This window comes from Buteo buteo, chromosome 10, assembly GCF_964188355.1.
Source record: "Buteo buteo chromosome 10, bButBut1.hap1.1, whole genome shotgun sequence".
In the NCBI taxonomy this organism is placed as follows: Eukaryota; Metazoa; Chordata; class Aves; order Accipitriformes; family Accipitridae; genus Buteo; species Buteo buteo.
In genome coordinates, this window is record NC_134180.1 from 34,835,280 (window position 1) to 34,855,768 (window position 20,489).

At 53.4% G+C, this 20,489-nt stretch overlaps 1 protein-coding gene across 1 annotated transcript; it reads right to left on the bottom strand.

The window, feature by feature from the left end:
- Positions 1–5,239: 5,239 nt before the first annotated feature.
- PDZK1IP1 (PDZK1 interacting protein 1) lies at positions 5,240–12,986 on the bottom strand. Its single transcript, XM_075037606.1, has 4 exons — positions 12,914–12,986; positions 8,960–9,068; positions 6,897–6,995; positions 5,240–6,354 (listed from the first exon to the last, which is right to left on the bottom strand). The coding sequence occupies exons 1-4, from the start codon at positions 12,984–12,986 to the stop codon at positions 6,282–6,284; spliced, it is 354 nt and encodes a 117-aa protein (XP_074893707.1). The 3' UTR covers positions 5,240–6,281.
- Positions 12,987–20,489: the final 7,503 nt, after the last annotated feature.

A 20,489-nucleotide genomic window follows, 5' to 3' on the forward strand; every position in this document is an offset into this window, starting at 1 on the left:
AACCCCCGCAGCCCCCTAGTCCCTGTGTCTGCCGCCTGCTGCATCCTCAGTTTGAGAAACAAGACTCCTCTAGGGCTGGATCCGGACCTTCGTTTTGGCTATCTCTGTACCTAACGGGACAGGGATGCTGTGAATAACCAGCAAGGTGCAGCTTGTATTTATTTTGCAAGGCAGCTGGAGACGGAGTTCCTCTTCTCCCCACTCCCTCCCCTTCTCAGCCCAGCAAGAGACTGGGTGCAGGCTGTGTGGGTGCTGATGCCACCAGCCTTGCATCGCTGCTGGACTCAGGCTGGTCTCAAAGGTGGGACTCCGGCTGTCCTCCTCCCCAGCTCCAGCGCAGCAAGGCCGTTGGAGGGCAGCAGTTTGATGCAGCTTTTCATTACTGGCCCTATTTGTCAGACGTTTCAGCCACCCATCTGGGAACAAGCAAGCCGCCCTGCAGCTCTGCTCATCCGCTCTCCGGCTTGCGGTCCAAGCGATGAGCTTGGGGAGCGCTTAGCCACAAAGACCCAGCCCAGACTCCTCAGTGGTGGGTTGCAAAGGAAACTAGGTGGCACTTGCCGATGTCCCTATGGCATCTTCCAGTTTGGGCATGGGAGGATAAGGGCAGAGCAGGAAAAGTTAGATCTGATGAGGACCCACAGCTGCTGCCCATCCCTGTCTCTGTACGATGCCCTGCTTGGCCCCCCAGCCCTGTGTTTTGAGGCCATCACCCTACTCACTGCCATGACCGAGGCTGCTTATTTGGTTTCCAAGAGTCCTTCTGACTCTTACGAATGGCCAAACCCCAACCACTTCCAGCGGAGACCTTGCCTGGGGAAACCACTCTGGGAAATCCTCTCGGGAAAGAGAGGAGAAACTACTGCCATTTTTTAATGCAAAAAAAAGGATCATTTTTCCAGGCAGTTCTGATAATAATTGAGGTAATCTGAGCCAAACAGTTTAAAGTCTCATCCTTGTTAAGAATCACGCTTAACCCAGGTTTGCGGTTTGAAGAACCAAAGCTTTTGGGGGAAGATCTCGCAGCACCGATGCATTGCAGAGCCATAACGCAGTGGCAACCAGGAGAAAATTCTTCCATTTTCAGCTTATCCAGGTCAAACCGGGCAACCCAAACATCCCCCCGCCTTCAAATGCTGGCAGTTTCTGGACAGCAACGTGTTCGAGATAACCTCCTCTGCCAAGCCACCACTAAACGGCTTCAAGAGCAGCAAAAAGCAGCACAAGGAGCCGGGCAGCACCCAGTGACACAGATCTAATCGACCAAGCATTTGCCCCAAATGTTTCCCTGCCAGTCAGTGACATTTCTGCACCATCTCGACTCTCCCTCCATCACCATGGCTACAACAGCCACCAATCCACTGGCGAGTCCTCGCAGGGTACCACCAAACCCTCTGGGAGATGCTATGAGAGCCAGCCCCTTTGGCAAGGAGACACTTTGGGGACCCCGGGACAGCCCATAGCACCAAAAATTCCCCTTTTTCTTCCTTCCCTCCTCCTTTTTATTTTCTCTTTTTCTTTTTTTTTTTTTTCTTCTTTTTTTGAAGCACAAACAATGGAGCTAAAAGGTTGGGTATCAGGCCGATAATCATGAATGACGTGTCGTTATTACACACCACACATTCATTATCTCCCACTCCAGCCATGTCACAGGCGGCTGGAGGAGGGCAGATAACGGGGTGCCTTCATGCAGATGGCTTATTATCAGGATGTTCCAGGAGGGGCTTTAAGACAGTTAGTGATGCTGTTTGCCAGTTAAAGATTAGAGACCCCAGAGAATAATTAACAATCCCAAAACCCAGTTTTTCTGCTGGATTCTTCTGCTTTCTCCCCCCTCCCCCATCCTCTTTAATCTATTCACTCTAGCAGGTGTAATAAAGCGATAAGGACAGGCTCCGGGGATGTTTGTTTGGCTACTACGGGTGTATAAACCAACAATGGATGGTATTTTACTTCTGGCTTTCAGTGGCTTGAATCGAGACCAAAAACTTTGCAGCCCCCTTGCCCACACACAGCCACCCCTACGTGCCGCGCTCCCAGCTCCCACCTGGGTGGCTGGGCTCCTTCCCTGGCTCAAAGGACCGCAACGGTGGGACAGGCTCCCTTTTTGCTTCTGGAGATCCAAATCACATCGCTTGGGTGTCAGGGTGCCCAACGCCAGGACATTAACCCCAGGCTACATTGCTCGGGCCCAGGGCTGGAGCTGGTGGTCCTTCCAGCAGCAGTTTACCTTCATACAGCAAGTCTTTAATTAAACTACGTTGGAAAAATTTATACGGAAGGTGTCTACCTGCCCAAGCTGCTCCAGGGTTGTGGTCACAGCTGGAACAGAAACATCTTAAACCTCCATGGCTAAAGAACCTCAGGAGACATCAGGGAGGCATCAGAGTAAAGGCACCCTGTTATCTGGGGGTCCAAGAGATGAGCTGCACCCTCCTAGGCCATAAGGGAAAGCTGTGATACATCTTGTAACGAGGTGGTAACGCAAAAAGACCGCCCTGAATATCTTCTGCCCAAAAGGAGACTATCCTGTCCACAGCAGGTCCCAACCCTGAACGTTTTCCTGAAGCCCAGGCTTCAGAGATACTGGCATTACGGAGTGAGGGGTAGGATGGGGTACCCACGGGTGTCCTTCCCCTTCCCCGGTGGGCGTGGGGTGACTTGTGGAGGACACGGTCACCCCCTGTGCTGCATGGAGAGAGGGGCTGGGGAGGATTTGGGCCCCAGGCAAGTTGGCTCAGGGCCCTTCAGAGGGGTCACCGAGGCTGTCGGAGGTGCCCATCACCTGGGGGCTATCAGGTACAGCCCTGGCTCTGGAGGGCATCCCCCAGCTCACAGGGTCAACGCAGCGGGTGCAAGCATCGGGATGCCAGAAGTTGCCTTCCCGATCACGCTCATCCTGCCGGGGAGGGATGAGACAGCATTGTGCTTTAAAAAGCATCCCCGACCCTATCAGCGAGAGATGAGATATCCTAATTATGGCAGTACAGGCGAGGATCCGGGCCGTATCAGCCAGAACAGAAAGGTAAACAAGAAATATAACAATGGACCCTTAACACTCATTAGCTGTGTCAGATAATACCTCACTTTTCTCCCTTTGGGGCTTAAAATCTAATTAAGATTTTCCAACAATAAATTTCATTTATGCTCGCTTCCTTTTGTTCTTTTTAGGATCACACCGAGAAGCAGCCATGAGCCAGCTGCACGGCTGGCGGGAAGGCAGCCCGCTTCACACAGCCAGCCTTGGGTCGTGCTTGACGGACAAGGGAAACTGAGGCAGGGCGGCATCACGGACCGTGCGGAGGCGAGGTCCCACTGGTGAGGTAACACAGTGGCTCTTGCAAAAGATGTTTTCCCCAGGAAAGTGAACTCTGAAGGGGCACTGGCTGGGATAAGGCCAAGCATCAAGGTTCCTGGGCTAGCCCAAAATGTGCAGCAATAAAGCCCCATCCCTCTGCTTGCTTGGACCTAGGACTGCAGGAGAGATCGATGGGGAAAGGGACCCACTGATCCCCCAGCACACCTCCACTCCAAACCTGCATCCAGGCACTGTTAGGGGAATGACTCGGGCATTCGTCACATATTCAGGGTGTGCACAGGGCAGGGAATAAACTCCCGCTGTTACTCATTATAAGGATGCCGTTTCTAACTCCTTTTGCAACCAAGAGGTAAAAATTAATGGGTTCCCCTCCTCTCGCCACACCCCCAGCCCAAGTGCTGATGCGGCTGGAACACGCAATGACTAATCCTCCTTAAACCCTGCTGAGCAAAGCATTACCACTGAACTCCGGGGAGCTTGTTTTTTCCAAACCGGCGTGATGTTTGGCACCTGCGAGAGAAAAGTCAGGGGAGCAGCATCCATCAGGGGCATGAGTGGGGAGGTCCAGGTCCCAGCCTGGGGCTGGCTCAGCCTCCAGCTGCCCAGGGGAAGGTGGTAGAAGGGAACAGCTCTGACGTGATGCTGGGGACGGCAGCTGTCGTGCCTCTGAACCCGAGGGCTTGACCCCTTCAACCCTTCTGCCTGTTTTCTTCTACCCCATGCAATTTCCTCAACTGGAGCCGTGATTTCTCAAGGCTGAGTCTTGAGGGAATTTTCGAAATACTTGCCTACATGAGGCTTTTCTGAGAGTTGCCCTTCAGGGTGGGTCTGTTACTGGAAGGCTCCTGTTTTACTCCCATGCCCAGATTTTTGTGTCACCACCCACTAGAGACATCAACAGCTTCACCTGTGGGGAGTGAGAGGGTGGCTCATGGCGAGTGGTGGTACCAGGCTCCGGCTCCAGCTCCCTACTCTATCCCAGAGAGTTCCCAGCGGTGGGAAGTGGCCCGTTTTGGGCTGAGCTCCCCACCAGGACTGTCATATCTTCACTTTGGGGAATACCATCAGGTTTTGGTGCTGTAGGAAAACAGGGTGTTTTGCAAGCCCCTGCCTTGGGAAGAAGCCTGCTACGTGCACCGTGCTGGGCAGCACCTCCTCCAGGACAGCCTTGGGGCTTTTAAGGTCACTGGCAAGCGCAGAGGAGCAGAGAACAGCCCTTGCAGCAGGAAAGCCCGTTCAGGGTTGAAACACACAGAGCAGGAGGCTCTGCTAGCGAGAGGCAAAGAGGTACCTCCAGCCCCAACGCCCCTCTGCCCGGTTCTGGCACCGCTGCCTGCAAATGAGCCTCCAAAGCACCTCCTGAGCAGAGGCCAGGGCACCTCCCAGATCCAAACCCTCCACAGCTGCTGTTTCAGAGCAAGTCTAACATTTCCCCTTGCCTCGATGCTCAGCAGAAAGCGAGAGCAAGAGGTGGCTCAGGCACCCGATCTCCTCCTGCCACCTCCACCCCCTTGCATTTGCACCACCCCAAGCACAGCAGAGACCCCAAACCACCCTGCTCCCCCCAAACCCAGGGGCTGCTAAAAATGCCCCTCTTACAAACCCCCCATCCCATCCCTTCCAGTCCTGCTCCACTTGCAGCCCCTGGGCTGCCTTTGATCGCAGAGCCCCTTAACCCTTTCCTTGCTGGTCGAGGGGACAATCCTGCACACCGCTTGGGCAACTAATGTCCCAGGGAACGCCACAGCATTACAGGTTTCTCATTTCAATCTGTAAATGCCATGGCTTGGGAGCGCTCCTTGCTCCCACGGTGGCCCCAGCGCTGTCCTTGCCACAGCAAAAAAATGGACCCTGGTTAATGAACAGCCTGGCAGGAACAAGTTGCACCACGGCCAGCTGCCCCAAGGAGAGCCAGCACTGCCCCGGAGCAGCACCCAGCCACATCCTGGCAACACCAGTAGGTGATTGCCATTTGCAGCCTCCAGCCCTGGGAATGGTCCGCAGTTGGCTGTGGGTCTGCGCCCTGTGGCCAGTGGGATTCAGGGAGCACTGCCTTTCACCTGTTAACCAGTGCTGGGTTGGTGCCGTGCCTCAGTTTCCCCATCTGGTAAACGATGCTCACCTCCCCGTAAGGTCCTTTGTGGCTCTTGGGCAGCCCAAATGCTGAGCAAAAAAAAGTGCTCCGCCTTTTTCTCTCCCCTCTTGACACACAGACACGCACAAAAGCACTCTTGGCTTCATCCAAGTGAGGAAATAAGAGATGGAACCTACCCAGGAGGGATCATGGGGGAGATGGGGGTGCTGATCTCTGTCTAAGCACCCTTCCCACCCCCACATCACCTTCCCCCTTGTCCTTCCCTTCCCGAACTGCCCGAAGGCTGGGAGTGCTGTGAGATGCCAGAAAGTCCTTTGGGTGATTAGCAAAACGACCCTCTTTGCTGTCATAGGGGCAACAATTCTCTTTACTGCTCACAGGGAAGATATATACAGGGGAGGAGGTTTGTTCTAACATTAAAATGCATGGTGTAGGTCGTAAAAAGGAGGGTGAAATGGGGAGAAGAGAGTGGGTTTTCCATCAGCAGCTCCCCCGAGAGTGGCTGGGGGTGTGGGGAGGTCCTGGGCACCCAGCGGGGACCCCTCCACGTCTGGAGCAGGTCAGCACCCCCTGGGACTGGGGACGTCAGCCTTGCCAACCAGGTGGGGTGACCGCCAGGCAGGAGAGGTGGCACCTCCACACCTCTCCTGGGGACCCATGCCGGTGTGGACACCAGCCCCCGAGGCCGAAGAGCACGTCCCGCAGGTGGGAAAGGAAAAGATGGGGAGGTGGTGGTGGTGCCGTGGAGAGGTCGGGGAGCCGCTGCACACCGGGGATGCCGGTGCAGAGGGTCCCTGCAAAAATGCCCATCGCAACAGCGGGAAGCAAAGTGAGAAGAAGAAGGAGGTCGGCCGGCCCGAGCGCCTGCTACATGGCGGTGGTGATCACCCTCTCCTCGGGCTCCAGGGTGTTCTCGTAGGCGTGCTGGCTCTCTTTGGACCTGCGTCGGGAGGGAGAAGCACAGCGGTGAGCTCACCCCCAGCGAGACCAGCCACCCCAAAGCCACCACTGGGGCCCTGACCTTTGCTGGTGCTGGCTGTGGGTTGAGTGAGGGGTGAGGTGGGGAGGGCAGGAGGGGTCCCTCTGCAGGGGGAGAGCCAAGGGCGGGGTGGGAATTGCTCTGATTTCTAGCGAGGGCTGTTTTGACAGTCCACATCTGCGTGGTGACCTCTGGCCACTTTGGGTGGTTTCCTCTGTTTGGAAGGTGTGATGTAGTGTAAGAAAAATGTGGTGTAGCAGGTTGCAAGGTGGTGGATGGACCATGGGGCTCAACTGCAGGGATGGGGAGAGACTGAGGAGGAGGGGATACTCCCTCATTGCCTTCTCCTTAGCCCTGTGGAGAATAAAAGCCCCCACACCAGGTGCATGGGACATGTGAGACCCCGAGTAGGAGAGACCATGGCTCTGCATGTCTGAGCTGTCCCCAGGGGAACAGAACAGAGCCTGGGAGCCATGGGAAGGTGGTCTGAGCAAGTCCTTCACCTGAAGTCAGCTGCAGCAGTTAGGTATCTCCCTTCATGGCCGTTGGACATGACGGCGTCCTGCTTGTCCTCAACGCTCACTGCTGTCTCGACATTTTCCCTGGAAGGGGGAGAAGAGAGGAGCTGAGACAGAGCAATGGAGGGGTCATGCCAGGGAGTAGCTCGCAATGGTGATGGCAGAGAGGAAGGGACTGCTCCGACACTGCAGAGGCAATAAGGGACCTGGCTGTGTGATCCTGGCCTCGGACAGCCAGCTCAGCCTCCTTCCCAGCAGGACATGAGCGAGGGGAGACACCCTTGTGGCAGGTTTGCAGGGACCGTGCCTGGACACCCAGTGCCAGCCCCTGTCTCTGGAGCTGGTACTCCCAGTGACCGGCTGGCAGTCAGCAAGGCTCATTTGTCAATACATGGGATTGTTTTCTCCTGTTAACTGGTTTTTCCAGTCTCCTTCTAGGTAGTCTGTTGCAAAATAGTCCCCTATGGGTCCCAACTGACACCAAGAGAAATGTCGTGGAGGCTCTGCCAGTGCTGCAGCGCTGGGGCAGGAGAGGTGCTCGTGTGCACGTCCGTGCATGCAAAGTTGAGCTGCTTTCTCTCAGATGCGAGTCTGGATCACTCGCAGAAGGAACTACAGGGCAGGGACCAGGTGTTTGACCTAGCCGGAGCCTAAAAGCACGGCTCTGGAGCAAGCCCCTGACCCAAAAGGCGCCGGGGGGGGGGGGGGTTAGCTGCGGAGGGTGGGTGCAGGTCCACCCTTCATGCACATCCCTGCCTCTTCCAGCGCTCACCCAAGGGCAATTTCAGAGGTTTTTCCGAGGAACAGACTGGCATAAACAGGCAAAGGTTTGAGCTGATAGCTGCTGTCACAGTGACAGCGCAGAGCTGGCAGTGCGCCAGGCTGCCGAGCCTCGCTGCCCGCTCTTCTGAAGAGAGGCCAGATTAATTAAAACAAGCCGCCATCCTCCGCCTCAAGCCCTTCTCAACATCTTCTGCCTCTGGGCCGGGAAGAGGCAGCCGGGCACGGGCAGAGACGGAAACCACCATCCCTGCCTCCCACTCCATGGGCTGGGGGCTCCTCCAGCTTGAGGGCAAAGGTTCCTCTTTGGGAAACAAAGACTACAGTTGCAAATCAGGCCATATAAATACATATATGTATACACATTGCACTATGCATTGGCCCTGAATGCATCCCAAAGGGCCCCCTTTAAATGCACCTGGGGCAGAAGCCGACCTGTTGAACTTTGGGGTACACCCCAAATCGCCACCTCCTCAGCCTGAAGAGGCTGCAGGGATGTGCGGATACAAAAAGACTCCAGCAACTTTGGGTGCAAAGCACCAGTGCAGAGGAACTGGGCTACAGGGCGCTTTTGCTCTTCATCCCCTGTTAACTTTGAGCTCAGGTCCAAGATCATATTGCTGCAGCTTAGCCAGTCAGTCTGAGCAGGAGCAACAGCCTGTGGCTTTGCTCAGCCAGCAGCGGGCAAGAGGTAACCAGTCCCACAGAGCTTTTTTCTGATGGATAAGGCCACCTTGGTTGCCTGTGCCATGGGCTCCGGGCAGAGAGTGCTGCCATGGCTCAGCTACCTCCTCTTCTCCCAGCTCTTCCCAGTGCCTTCTGCTGACTTGGCTCGGTCTGCTTTGCAAATTAAGCTGTTTGGGGCTTGTTTTCCCATAGATATAATAATGCACCCGGGAACTGCACCCCCAAATCTGTAGGAAACTAGGCTGAGGTCAGCCCCCTGAGACAAGCGCCCACATAAACCAGCCACGCTGCTGCAGCTCTCCCATCCCCAGCACAGCTCTTCCTCACGGCAGCATCTGAGTGCTCTGCCTGGGGGTGCCCCTGTGCTGGGAGCAGCAGGGATGGACGGCTCACGCTCGCATCTGGCAATAAGTAACAGGGAACGGAGACCAGAACAGGGAGTCTTTGCTCTCCCCGCCTGGCTCCTGGAGTAGTGATCACGATGTTCCCAGCCCTGGCACGGGGACAGAGGCGGCTGGAAGTGACCCATGCAGAGGCAGCTAAGCCCAACCCAAAGCACCCCCCAGGGCTCCCACACTTACACTTTCTCCTTACACCAGAACCTATTGACCACGAAAGCGATGGCCACCAGGACTAGAAACACAACCACTGCGATGACACCCTGCGACCATGGCTGGAGACTGCCCCGGGCTGCAGAAAAAAAAGAGGACACATGTTAGAAATACATCCTCAGGCTTTATCTGCTTCGCCAAGCTTCTCCCATCCAGCTTCAGCAATGTCCAGCCAAAAGCTCCATCCTGCAAAGCCGAGCAAAGCATGTTGCTGTTAATCCAGGCTGGCTTACCTGGGCAATAGCAATGAAATAAAGTGCAAAGAACAGCAGTTTTGCTGGCATTTGCATGTGGAGCATGGTGCCTTGCAGCTTCAGGACCCCATATATACATACATATATATATATATATATGTACGTAGTGGGGCACAGATGACTCTGGGGTGGGGGGACAAAGAGCCGGGGGACATGGAGGGAGGATGTTTGCCCAAAGTGGCAGGGGAAAGAAGGTGGAGGGGCTTCAGCAAACTGTTTATTCTCCATCCCCAGATGCCACAGACATCGTTCCCACATTATATTCCAAATACTGCTCAGTAAAATAAGGATCCCACAACAGGGACAGTGTCATTCTCACAGCAAACGGTTGCTGGCATGGATTTCAGTAAAATCTACTGTTCAACAATTTGCCAGAGCAGCAAGCTGATTTATGATGGGAAATTGAAGGCTGAAGTGTTCAGAGCAACAGCCTCCAGTGAAAGGCCAGGCAGGGCTGGTGGGAGGTGGTGGTGGGTGATTGGGAGCTGACCACGGCATCCCTGGCTCCCCCAGGGTGGGCTGGATGGCTTCATACATTCATTTTTCTCTAGCTGGGCTCAAGTGGTGATGCAGCCACGGGAAGGAAGGCTGTGAGACATATTCCTGGATGCGGGAGGGTCTCAAGGGCACGGTGATGAGAAGAGGAAACCTTGTCCCAGTCCTTGCTGGGGCGGCTGTTCCTTGCCTCCCAATGGCTTTTGGGCAACAGAGCACTCAGATGTATTCAACCCCATCCTTAAGTGTTGTCCTGATTATCAGCATTCACATCAGCACCGAAAGGAGACCTTGTCCATGCGGACACATCCCTTCAGGATTTAATTACTACTTTATTCAGGCACGGCTTTTCCTCTTTCTGCTCATCGAAACACCAACCCTTGCACATAGGCGAGGTCCCTCTGCGTGGGCAGATAGGGCAAGTGGAGGATGCTCCTCGCCAGCCCCAGCATCAACCTCGGACCCAGTCCCTGCTACCGGCACCCACAAAGCGGAGCCGCCCCAGGATGAGTGCATTGGTACTTCAATCTGAATGGGGAGCTTTATGCTAGCTGAACACTTCATCTGTCTCATGGGAGACAAATCTCTGCTATAAACAGCAAATAATCTTTACTAGCGGCAATAAAGGTGGGCCGTACGTTCCACGTGTGCGAACTCCTCATCCACAGCCAGCTCCATGCCGGCTCCGCTGCTGCTGACAGTCCTCATCTCCTTCCTCTGGTTTTGGGGAGGGGGACTGTCCTTTGTTAAGGTTTCCAGCTCCTTGAATCCTTACTGCAAGAGGCTTTTTTTTAAAAAAAAAAAAAAAACAAAAAAACCCACCAAACCAAAACAAAGCTTTTTCCTCTTGGAAGTGAAATCAGCCTGGCCGACTGATTCACTGTCTGTGCCAGGCCGGAAAGTGGTGGGACCCCCGGGCAAGCGGCCGGGAGAGCAGCGCTGAACAACGGCCTTCAACCCCCCCCACCTCCCCGCAGAGACACTTGCCACGTTTATTGCAAGGTCCCAGGGCCAATACTCAAGCGGGAGGAATTCAGGCAGAAATTCCCTCTTGTATCAGCATGTTTTGGCTGAAATCCCATCATATCAGCAGACTGCTGCTGGGGGTACCAGGGGGGCAGTGGCAGTGAAGAAGAGCAGAGCTTGGTCCCCTCCTGCCCCACCTGATGGGCAGGAGATGCTCCTGCCCCTGCTGCCCACCACCCCCGTGGGTGCAGCCCCAAACACACCGATTGCCTCCAGGCTGAGCTTTGGCCCGTTTTGCTTCCTCCCTCGCTCTGCCCTTGGCTGTTATCTCAGCCACAATTTTTTATTAGTTGTGGTTTATTTTTCCTGCCAGGGCCAGGGGTTCCAGCCTAAGCCTAGGAGGGGATGGTCGGGTCCAACCCTCGGTGAGGTTTCTGCTGGGGTTAAGGGAGTTCGAGGTCAACCAGGGAATGAAGTCAGCGATGACTAAAATCGCCGAATTTGCATCTCGTGATCTTCAAGCAAAGGAGGTGAGAAGATAAGGGGTAGGAAACATCTTCTGAGCAGCCTTGCTCAGGAGGTACTGTCTGGTTTTGCAAACCAAACCTTACTCAGACAGCTGTTTCCACCAGATTTCAGAGCATCCAAAGCCAAAAGGAAAACTACCAAACCAAAACCATGCAATTCTGGCTTTGAGAGACCACGGAGAGCCTGGCTGCAAGGGGAGACGAAGATGGCAGGGGAATCAGCTAATGCCTCCGCATCGGGCTGAAATACCCCCGTGGGCATGGGGAACTTGCGTGGGCATAAGAAAGGAGGCATGGGAACCAGGCTGAAGCAAGAGCTTGATAGCATCTTCTCCGGGAGTGAGTATGCGGATGGCAGCCCTGGGGGGCACCGCCTGGCTGGAGCCCCACTGGAGCACACCTTGCTGCCCTGCCAGGAGGGATGGCCAAAAGGATGAGACTCGCTTGTGGAAATGGGACTGTGTTCCTGGAAAAATTCTTTACCAGGGATGTCCCTCCCAGGACAGTCTGTTCCTTGGGCTCTGCCACCTCTTCTCTGTTTCGCCCCACGGCAATGATGGGTTTTTCCCTCCCGAGGAAGATCTTCCAAGCCAGAGTAAGCAACGTGGGGTCTGCACATCGACAGACGTGTGTCTGTGCATCTGCAGCTACAAATGAGACCGAGGGAAGTGCCGAGGCCGATATAAGCCCTTGCACGTGCTGTAGCTCCGCTTCCGTGCTCAAGGGCTGGTTTGAAGACACAGATCTGCTTTTTGATACATTTTCCCTGAGTGCTTGGAAAGCATCGGCTGGCCCCTGTGTTTTCCACTCTCTGAGGAAGCTCTGGCAGGCTCTGAACTGTCATTAAAGGCTTTTTTTTTTTTCTCTTTCCAGGCAACAGCAAAACTTTCAATCCTGCTGACAGTGGAGACCCCAGACTGTTAAATCCTCAGCAAGTTGGTAAACAAATACAGGAAGAGCGGTCAGGGCTGGGGCATCAGAAGGAGAAGGGGGGAGGGAATTTTCCAGGACTTTGGCAGCATCAGATGAGTTTTAATTACTCCTCATTATTTCTAGTGTCAGACAAGTCTTTCCACAAATTTCCTAAAAATAATGCCCTGGCCATAGGAAGTTTCTCTATTCAGTCTTCAGGAAGGGAACGGGAGGGCAATTCGCAGAGGAAAATATTTGCTCCCTCACCTCGGCAATGATCAAAATTACAGATTAACAGGAAAACCTGTGAGTTCAGGGAGTGACGCCTACCCAGGGACGAGAGCGAGAAGGAAGAAAGACAGAAAAAAAAAAAAGCCTTAAGAAAACAGATTACTCATCTGGGTGCACAGTCCTACCAGAGGTAAATCAGAGCTGCTTTATCTCTGTCTAAGCAGGAGAAATAAACCTCAGACGGCAGTTTTAGCCTTCGGCAAAACAGGTAGAAAGTCTCCGTGCCCCGGCTCCGGCAAGACCTCCCAACCCACCGGACACCCACCCGTCCCCCTCGCCCGCTGATGTGAAGCCGGAGCTAAAGCTCAGGCGGGAGCTGGGATGTTTTTTTCTCTTCCCAAGAGGCTCTTCCACGGTTGTCCCTTGTCCCCAACGCCACCCCACGGAGCAGCTCCCGCCTGCCCGCGTCTCGGCGCACCTTCCTGCCTTTCCCCCCTGCCTCAGTTTCCCCGGGAGGTCAGGCAGCTGCCTGCACTTACCTTCCTGGCAGCAGGCAGGCTCCAAGGCCAGGATGAGCCCCAGGAGGAGGAGGAGGAGGCGGCGGGCAGGCATGGCGGCAGGCAGAGCCGTGGGCTCTCGGGGAGCGGAGGAGCAGGCGAGCGCGGCCCCTCCTCGCAGGGCGCTGCGCTTTGGGCACGCCGCCCTCCCCCAGGAATGAGCGGCTGGGTCAATTATCAAACGTATTAACGAGGGAGGCTGATGCTCACACCTGGTTATTCCAACCCTGCTGCGGGCAGGGGTGGAAGGAGGTGCCTCTTTCTTTCTCCCGCGGAGGCTGGCGGGGAATTTGGGGCACGGTGACTTGAACCTGACAGTCCCTGTAGGGCGTGGAAGGGGACTCAGCCACAAAACATTCGCATCGGCCCAGGAGGAAGAAACGATGGGTCAACCTCTTCCCCAGCTTGGCTGCGGTGCTTGGGGAACGTGTTTGCACAGGACCGGGGTCTCCCCCACGTCCCCCTCCCCGCAGCGGCAGAGCCAGGGGCTCCAGCGATGCCCCAGCTCTGACATCCATTCCCACCCCGCGGAAACCCAGGTCCTGGGGATGCGGGGAGCTGCCCGGCATGGCCCCACCTCACCTCCTTGCTCTTTTCTTTTCAGCGAGTGTCATTAACAACCCAGCAAAACACATTTGTGGCTTAAAAACATTCATATAATAAACCAGACTCGATGCCTTCCACCTCCAATGTCTTGTTTAATGGAGAGACTGTAAAACAAAGCAAACACAGCATTCATTTTATTGAGCCTTCAGGGCCGTTTCCAAAATTTCTTTGACACCGGAAGAGGTAGAAACACCCAAAAACCCGCAGCAGATGCTGCAGGATGGGGAAGGTTGCAGGTCCCGAGTTAAGCAGCTTCCCAGCCCATGCCGGATTTGGATGGCTGACAAACCCACCCCGCAGGAAAAATAAAAGCTATTTGGCTTCACAGCTGCACAACTCCAGCTACTCCTGAAGGAAATTTTAAAACTGTGAGCCAGTGGTGTGTGGCAGCATCTCTGTAAGCCCAGCCCTGCAGGGGTCTGGCGGTGTCCCCCCCCAGGGACCCCGTCTGGGTGCTGGGTCCCCATGCAGGCACCCACAAGGGACCCACGCTCAGGAATGTGCAGCACCCTCAGGAATACATACCCACCGGTGCAGGAATGCGCTCCTTTTTGCCCTGGATCTAGAAAAACGTCATTTATCCTGAAAACAAGCCAGAGCTGGCTTGAGCTTTACCAGACTGAAGGCCAGTTCCCGGCTGTCTCCCAGATTCCTTTCCGTGGCCAAATGCCCACCTGCAACGTGGGATAATCCCATTCCCAACCCTGCTAGTTTTTGCTTGCGAACTCCGTGGGGCAGGGACTCTCCCACTGCACCCAGCAAGGAAGTGGCATGACAGGGACCTGCCCATAAGAACTCCCTATAAAAGCAATCTAATCCTGTTATGGCGAAAAAGGAATAGCTTGTGAAGAAATAAACATGAGAGTGAACTTTGGGTTTCCCATGACTTGATTCCATGTTATCTATCCAGGAAAGCAGGCAAATCTTGCGATCTTTGCTGCCTGCTTGTTGCTTGTCTCTTAGCAAAAGCCCAGCAAAACACCTAGCTGTTTAGAGCGGGAGGCTTTATCAGCAGATCAGAAGTCCTAGAGAAGCCAGTCCTGCTGCTGCCCTTGGAAAATTCAAGGGCTGAGACATTTCTCTGCTATTGCTATGCACCCCCAGTCACGCCTGGGGCTGCGGCAGGTTGCTCGCAGGGTTCCTTCTGGTTCTCCTCCACACGTACTCCGGGTTGTCTTCTCACCCCAGGGCTCTGCCTAGCCCAGCTCCAGGGACCCTGGGCTGATTTTCCAAAGATAGGGATGTCTCAAGGATCCACCCGTATCCTACAGTGTGTTGGGGGGACAGGACATGACAAACCAGACCCCGAGATGAAGGCAGGGCTGCTGTGCCTTGCAGACAAGGGTCTTGCTGTTGGCTCCCTCCTGAGGAGCAAATAACACTTTACCATTGCTCATTCCCACATTTATCAGAAATTTAAGGAAATTGAATTGTTTGGGGCTTGCTGATGAGGCCAGGGAATCGCTCGTTTGCTTATCTCAAAGCTCCCCTGTGCTCCATGCATCTTCTTTAGCCCCAGGCAGCTATTAGGAAGGTATGCGCTCTTGTGGCCGCAAGCTCCCTGCTTGGTTGCATATCCCTGGGATCGGCCTGGGGGAATGAAAAATAGCAAGTCACTGTAATGGCAGCAGCCTTTTGGCAGGGGCAAAGTCCAAAATTTCAGCAAATAATTTGCTATACGGTTTCTCCTTTTGTCATTCTGGCCATGGCTTGGGACCTGCAGAGATGACAAGCTACGTGTTTCTGCTGCAGCACACTGGAAATGTTGCTGTGTTTCTCATTTAAGCCTTCAGCATCACCCAGCCGTGGTGAGTCAAAGCCCTACAGGTCCGTTTTATGAGTGAGGGAAACTGAGGCACAGAAAGGGAAATCACCTTGGCAGCATTTAGTCAAACCCAAGTGGAGCCAGAGCCAGCTCAGTTCTCTCTGTCGTGGTTTAACCCCAGCCAGCAACTAAGCACCACGCAGCCTCTCGCTCACTCCTCCCACCTCCCAGTGGGATGGGGAGGAGAATCGGAAAAAAAAGTAAAACTCGTGGGTTGAGATAAGAACGGTTTAATAGGGAAAGCAAAAGCCACGTGGACAAGCAAAGCAAACCAAGGAATCCATTCCCCACCTCCCATCGGCAGGCGGGTGTTCAGCCATCCCCGGGAGAGCAGGGCTCCATCACACCTAACGGTGACTTGGGAAGACAAATGCCATCACTCTGAACATCCCCCCCTTCCTTCTTCTTCCCCTACCTTTAAATGCTGAGCATGACGTCATATGGTCTGGAATATCTCTTTGGTCAGTGGGGGTCAGCTGTCCCAGCTGTGTCCCCTCCCAAATTCTTGTGCACCCCCAGCCTACTCGCTGGTGGGGTCTTGTGAGAGGCAGAGAAGGCCTTGGCCCCGTGTAAGCACTGCTCAGCGATACCTAAAACATCCCTGCGTTATCAATTCCAGCACAAATCCAAAACATAGCCCCGTACTACCTACCATGAAGAAAATTAGCTCTATCCCAGCCAATACCAGCACACTCTCCCAGGGACCCACGTAAGCATTTGCCAATACAACCAGTCTTGCACAAAGCAAGTCTTGGAATTTCAGGATTTACGCTGATATCCTCCAAAAATTGGTGTTTTTTTCTCCTAAGAAATATGTCACTTTTAGCCAAAATTAACATTTGCTCAAAGCAACATTCCTGAGCCTAAAATGTGTTCCTGGGTGATATGGCTCAGAGCACAGATGCCAGTTCCTCTTTGAAAAACGTTGTGGGGCTCTGTGTTTTAATGGAGGTTATTTTTCTTTCTCTTTCAGTTCCTTCCTTCCTCCATCCCTCCTTCCTTCCCTCCATCATCCTCTCCATCTCCGCCCCCACTCTCAGAAAGAGCCATAAAAATAAATATATGAGACCAAGCCTAAACATCCCCTAAAGAAGAGATTATATTTTTCCTAGGAAAAAAAAGTAATGATGAATTTGTTACATTTCAACAGCTGCTCCAAAAAGAAAAGGAAAAAAAAAACAAAAAACCAACCACAAACCCAATTTTTAATTGCTTGTTTCTTTTGACTTTTGCCATCAAACCCAGATATTCCTTGCTTGCCCCAGAATTCTCTCATTTCCCACTGACACTGGCTTTCAAATCCTGCCTGGGATGGATGCTGCCAGGGGAGAGCCAGGAGCTACAGCTGCTACGAAAAGGGCATTTTCTTGGCCCGGTGTGCCAGTGCGGATAAACGGCAGCTGAAAAAGGCAGCCCCTTCTCAGGCTTTTTGTCCATCACAGCTCTGTACCCCACTTCTCCTCTTTAAAAATGCCTTTAAACAGCAATATATTTTCTTGTTTATGTGCTGATGAAAACCCTGGTGTTGATGGTGTAGCAATGGGGCATCGCCCCACACCGGCCCCGTCCTCCCCCACCAGCCAAGGCTTCAGCTGGGCCATTTGCTCCCCTCCTGCACAGACACACAGGGCGAAGAAAAAAAAACACCCCTCGGCATTTTATTAGACATTTTATTAGACCATTCGTGAATCTCCCAGGGCTGATGCTAATTGCAAGCCTTGAGTAAGCAGAAGGGAGAGTGGGGTGGCATGGTGGTGGCTGTGATCCTTCTGGACCCTCGTTTGGGGAGGATGTGGATTTTCCCCTTCTCCTCCCAGGCAGCCTGGATGCTCCGTCGGTGTCAGTCAGGACCGTTCCTGGCAGGACACACGCTGGGAGCTGGAACCCAGCAGCCATCTGAGATGGGTCCCAGACATGGCACCAGCGTCAGGCACCAGGTATGCCCTTCATTTTCCCTCGAGATCTGCTCCGTAGCATCACCACGGCCCACGCATATTTCCTGGGACCCTCTGGATGATGTTTTTTACACCAGTTGATTTTTGGCTCGGATCTCTGGGCCCCATTCACACCGGCCACCGTCTGTGCTGGGGCCTGATGCTGCTGCTCCGTACATCTAAGGGCAGCAATGGGCTCTCTCCTCTCTCCAGCTGCCTGTTTGCACACAGCTGCCAGGATTTGTCCTCTCTGAGCTCCCTGCTCTTCTGTCCCTGGTGTCCATAGCTGCCAGGGCTCTGACAGCACATTCACAGCAGCCTCAGGCCCTGCAACCTTGGAAAATTAGGCTGAGAAAACACCTACCTGATCTGCCCCACCTTGCCCTGGGCTGGGAGGAATCAAACTAAAAATCCTTGAAATAAGAAGAAATTCCACCTGCCTTATTGCTGGGGGATAAGCCTGCATCCGTGCTTCTCCCTCTGCTTTCCCATCTGTTCAGAGGGCATATTGCACCCCTAATCACCTCTGAGCACAGGGGAAAGTGCCGCTGCATTGCTGGAGTGGCAGATAGCCGGGATCCCAATACGTGATGCTCAGAAAGGGAGAAGGGAGCTGACTTCGCTCTGGATATTCCCTCCTCCCCAGCGATATCGAATGGAATGAATAATTTACTATCCGATCATCTCTAATCTTCGTCCCATAAAATCAGCAGCAAGCTGGGAGGGTTTTTGAAGCCTCCAGCTGCATTCGCTGATAAGACATGAGGCAGGAAAGATTGGAAGCCCATAAAAATGATAATCTCAGGCTTCAGTGTAACTTGGTGGAAGGGTTTTCTCCTGTCCTTTCATTAAGGATGGATTTCATGATCTTCCTTAAATAACAACAAGCCTTCTCACGAGGAATCTCCCACCCGAAAACTGATTGCATCATCATTAGGAAATAGGAGGCCAAGAAGCCAGAAAAAAATAGCTGGAGCACGGGTTAGCACAAGGGCCAAGGCCCTGTGAAGCAAATGGCACCTGCCTTTATGGGGTGGGAGGAAAGGGGGGGATTGGAAGTAATTTCCGAACACAGAGAGAAGCTTTAAGCATTGGGGCTCTGCCTGGGAGATTTGGGCACCAGCACTGTGCCAAACTGCGGGCCACAAGCCTGGTTGTGGAGCAAAGCGCCATCCTCCTCATCCTGCACCTCCTCAGTGTGAAAAGAAACATCATGTCTCGTTTCAGTCTGGCTTGGTACAGCATCCTCCTCTCCGGCCCCAAATTTGGTGAGTCTGGCTCTTGCCTGGGAGAAGAAGGGAAAGGAAAAAACCCAGCTCATCAACCACTTCCATGTGTATCTCAACCAAGATGACCAAGAGGAGGAGAAGGGAAGAGTTGGCTGGCTTGGTGAGGGTGGATAGTTTCAGGAAATAATTATCCCAGATGCCAGAATAGGAGAAAATTAAAAGTGTAAACTATAATCAGATGTTAAGTTGCTTTTCTTCTGCTAATTGAAATAATGTTTTCTCTGCTACCCACCACTCTACCCCTTTCAGATGCTAATCCCTATCAAACATGGACTTACAATTACAAATTCATAGGCATCTTTCCCAGGAGCAGAAATTGCTTTGCCCTGTAACCTCTAAGATGAGGTCTTAATAGGAATTCACAAGCAGTCGCTGGTAAAGCTTCATTAGCTGGAGAGAATAGACAAGGGCAAGTTGCAGTGCTCCCTAACCACTCTAGGGAAAAATTAATTTAAATTACTCTGTAAAGTAACAAGGCCAGATAATGTGTTTCCTTCTCGGATTATTGTTTTCCGACACCCTAATGCGCTCGTAGATTAGGTTGCTTTGCCTGTCTTGATGGTGGTCCATGCTAAGTTGTGGTTTATGGAGAGCAGCAGCCTTTGGAAGGAGAAACACCAACCCCTTGGGCCAGAGCTGGATGGAGGTGAGGTGAAGATCTGGCTGTTTCTCATCAGGTTGGGTTGCTTGGAGGCTGTTGGGGAGGCAGGGAGCAACCACCTCCACTACCACTTCAACACAGCTGAGAAGAGAAACCTGGCTATTGAAGGTGACATTTCAGCTTTTCCCTGGTTGAAAACTGCTCCAAGCCAGTGGAAGGAGTCCTGCTGATTTGGACAGCTCTGGATTTGCTACCTGGAGGCTGGAGCCTGAGCAATGCTGAGCCCCCTGCTGCCAAGGGCTGGACCAGCATGGGAAACCTCTCTCAGAAGCCACCATCCGTCAGCAAAGGTAGCATCGTGAGGCTGATTCCCAGTCAGCTAAAACCTAAAATACCCTGAAATATGCTAAAACCCAAGCCTGCACTCCCAGGATGAGGGGGCTGTGATTTCACACCCCCTCCTCCAGCCCTTGCTGAGCCTCCCCAAAAGGAGCTATAATTCTCTTCGCCTGGCACCAGGCTGGATGCTCTCCATGCTGGGCTCGCAATTTGGTATGGTTTTACGGAGCGTCGCAGCGAGCCAAGCGAGGGGCCGTGAGAAGATGCAGCGATAAGGGCTTGGCAGAGGGGCTGCGACTCTTCCCAGCACCCTGGGCTTGCAGCCGGACTTTGGTGGGCGCTGCCAGCGCCTGGCGTTATTAACCTGCGAGCTGTCACGCAGAATGGGCCTGTCTGGCTAAATCCTCGGGGGATGCGAACATCATTCAACGAAGAGACAAAGAGTTCAAAGGGCCTTTGGGCAACAAACAGCACTGATCATCTCAGCTGATTAAATAGGTTCCCAACAGATCCGGGAGTCCTAGGAGACCAAACTGAAGCTGGGAAGATTTATGGGGAGCTACCTGAATTGGGGAGGGAATATATTGAATTTCTTCCTGGCTTCCGAAGGGGATTGGTGTTTTTTTCAGAGCAAAGGTGGGACTGGAGAGAGATGCATTGAGACATAGGGGTAGGTAGAGAGACAGATGGACAGACTCCCACCCTACCTAATCATTTTCTTGTGCCTATTTATGTGGGGGAAGGTAAAAACCCCATGGTACCCAGACCTACCTTCTGCCATCATCCCATCCAAAACTGTAACACTTTGAAATGGGATTGTAACCCTCAATGATGAGGTTTTATGTCACCCCAGCTCCTGCAGTCACTTGAATTTCTTTCATCCCCGTCAGCAATCCATTGCCCTCCAAGCCCTGACAAATTCTGGGTCTCCTTTCCGGTAACAAGCCCTGTGTTTTGACAGCTC

What these genes read in the sequence shown, in the direction of transcription:
- PDZK1IP1 (XM_075037606.1), bottom strand. Translation starts at nt 12,986, where the DNA reads ATGCCTGCCCGCCGCCTCCTCCTCCTCCTCCTGGGGCTCATCCTGGCC. An exon ending in GCCTGCCTGCTGCCAGGAAG is followed by an intron (nt 9,069 to 12,913) that starts GTAAGTGCAGGC and finishes TTTTTTCTGCAG; the next exon opens with CCCGGGGCAGTCTCCAGCCA. An exon ending in TTCTGGTGTAAGGAGAAAGT is followed by an intron (nt 6,996 to 8,959) that starts GTAAGTGTGGGA and finishes TCCCCCTTCCAG; the next exon opens with GGAAAATGTCGAGACAGCAG.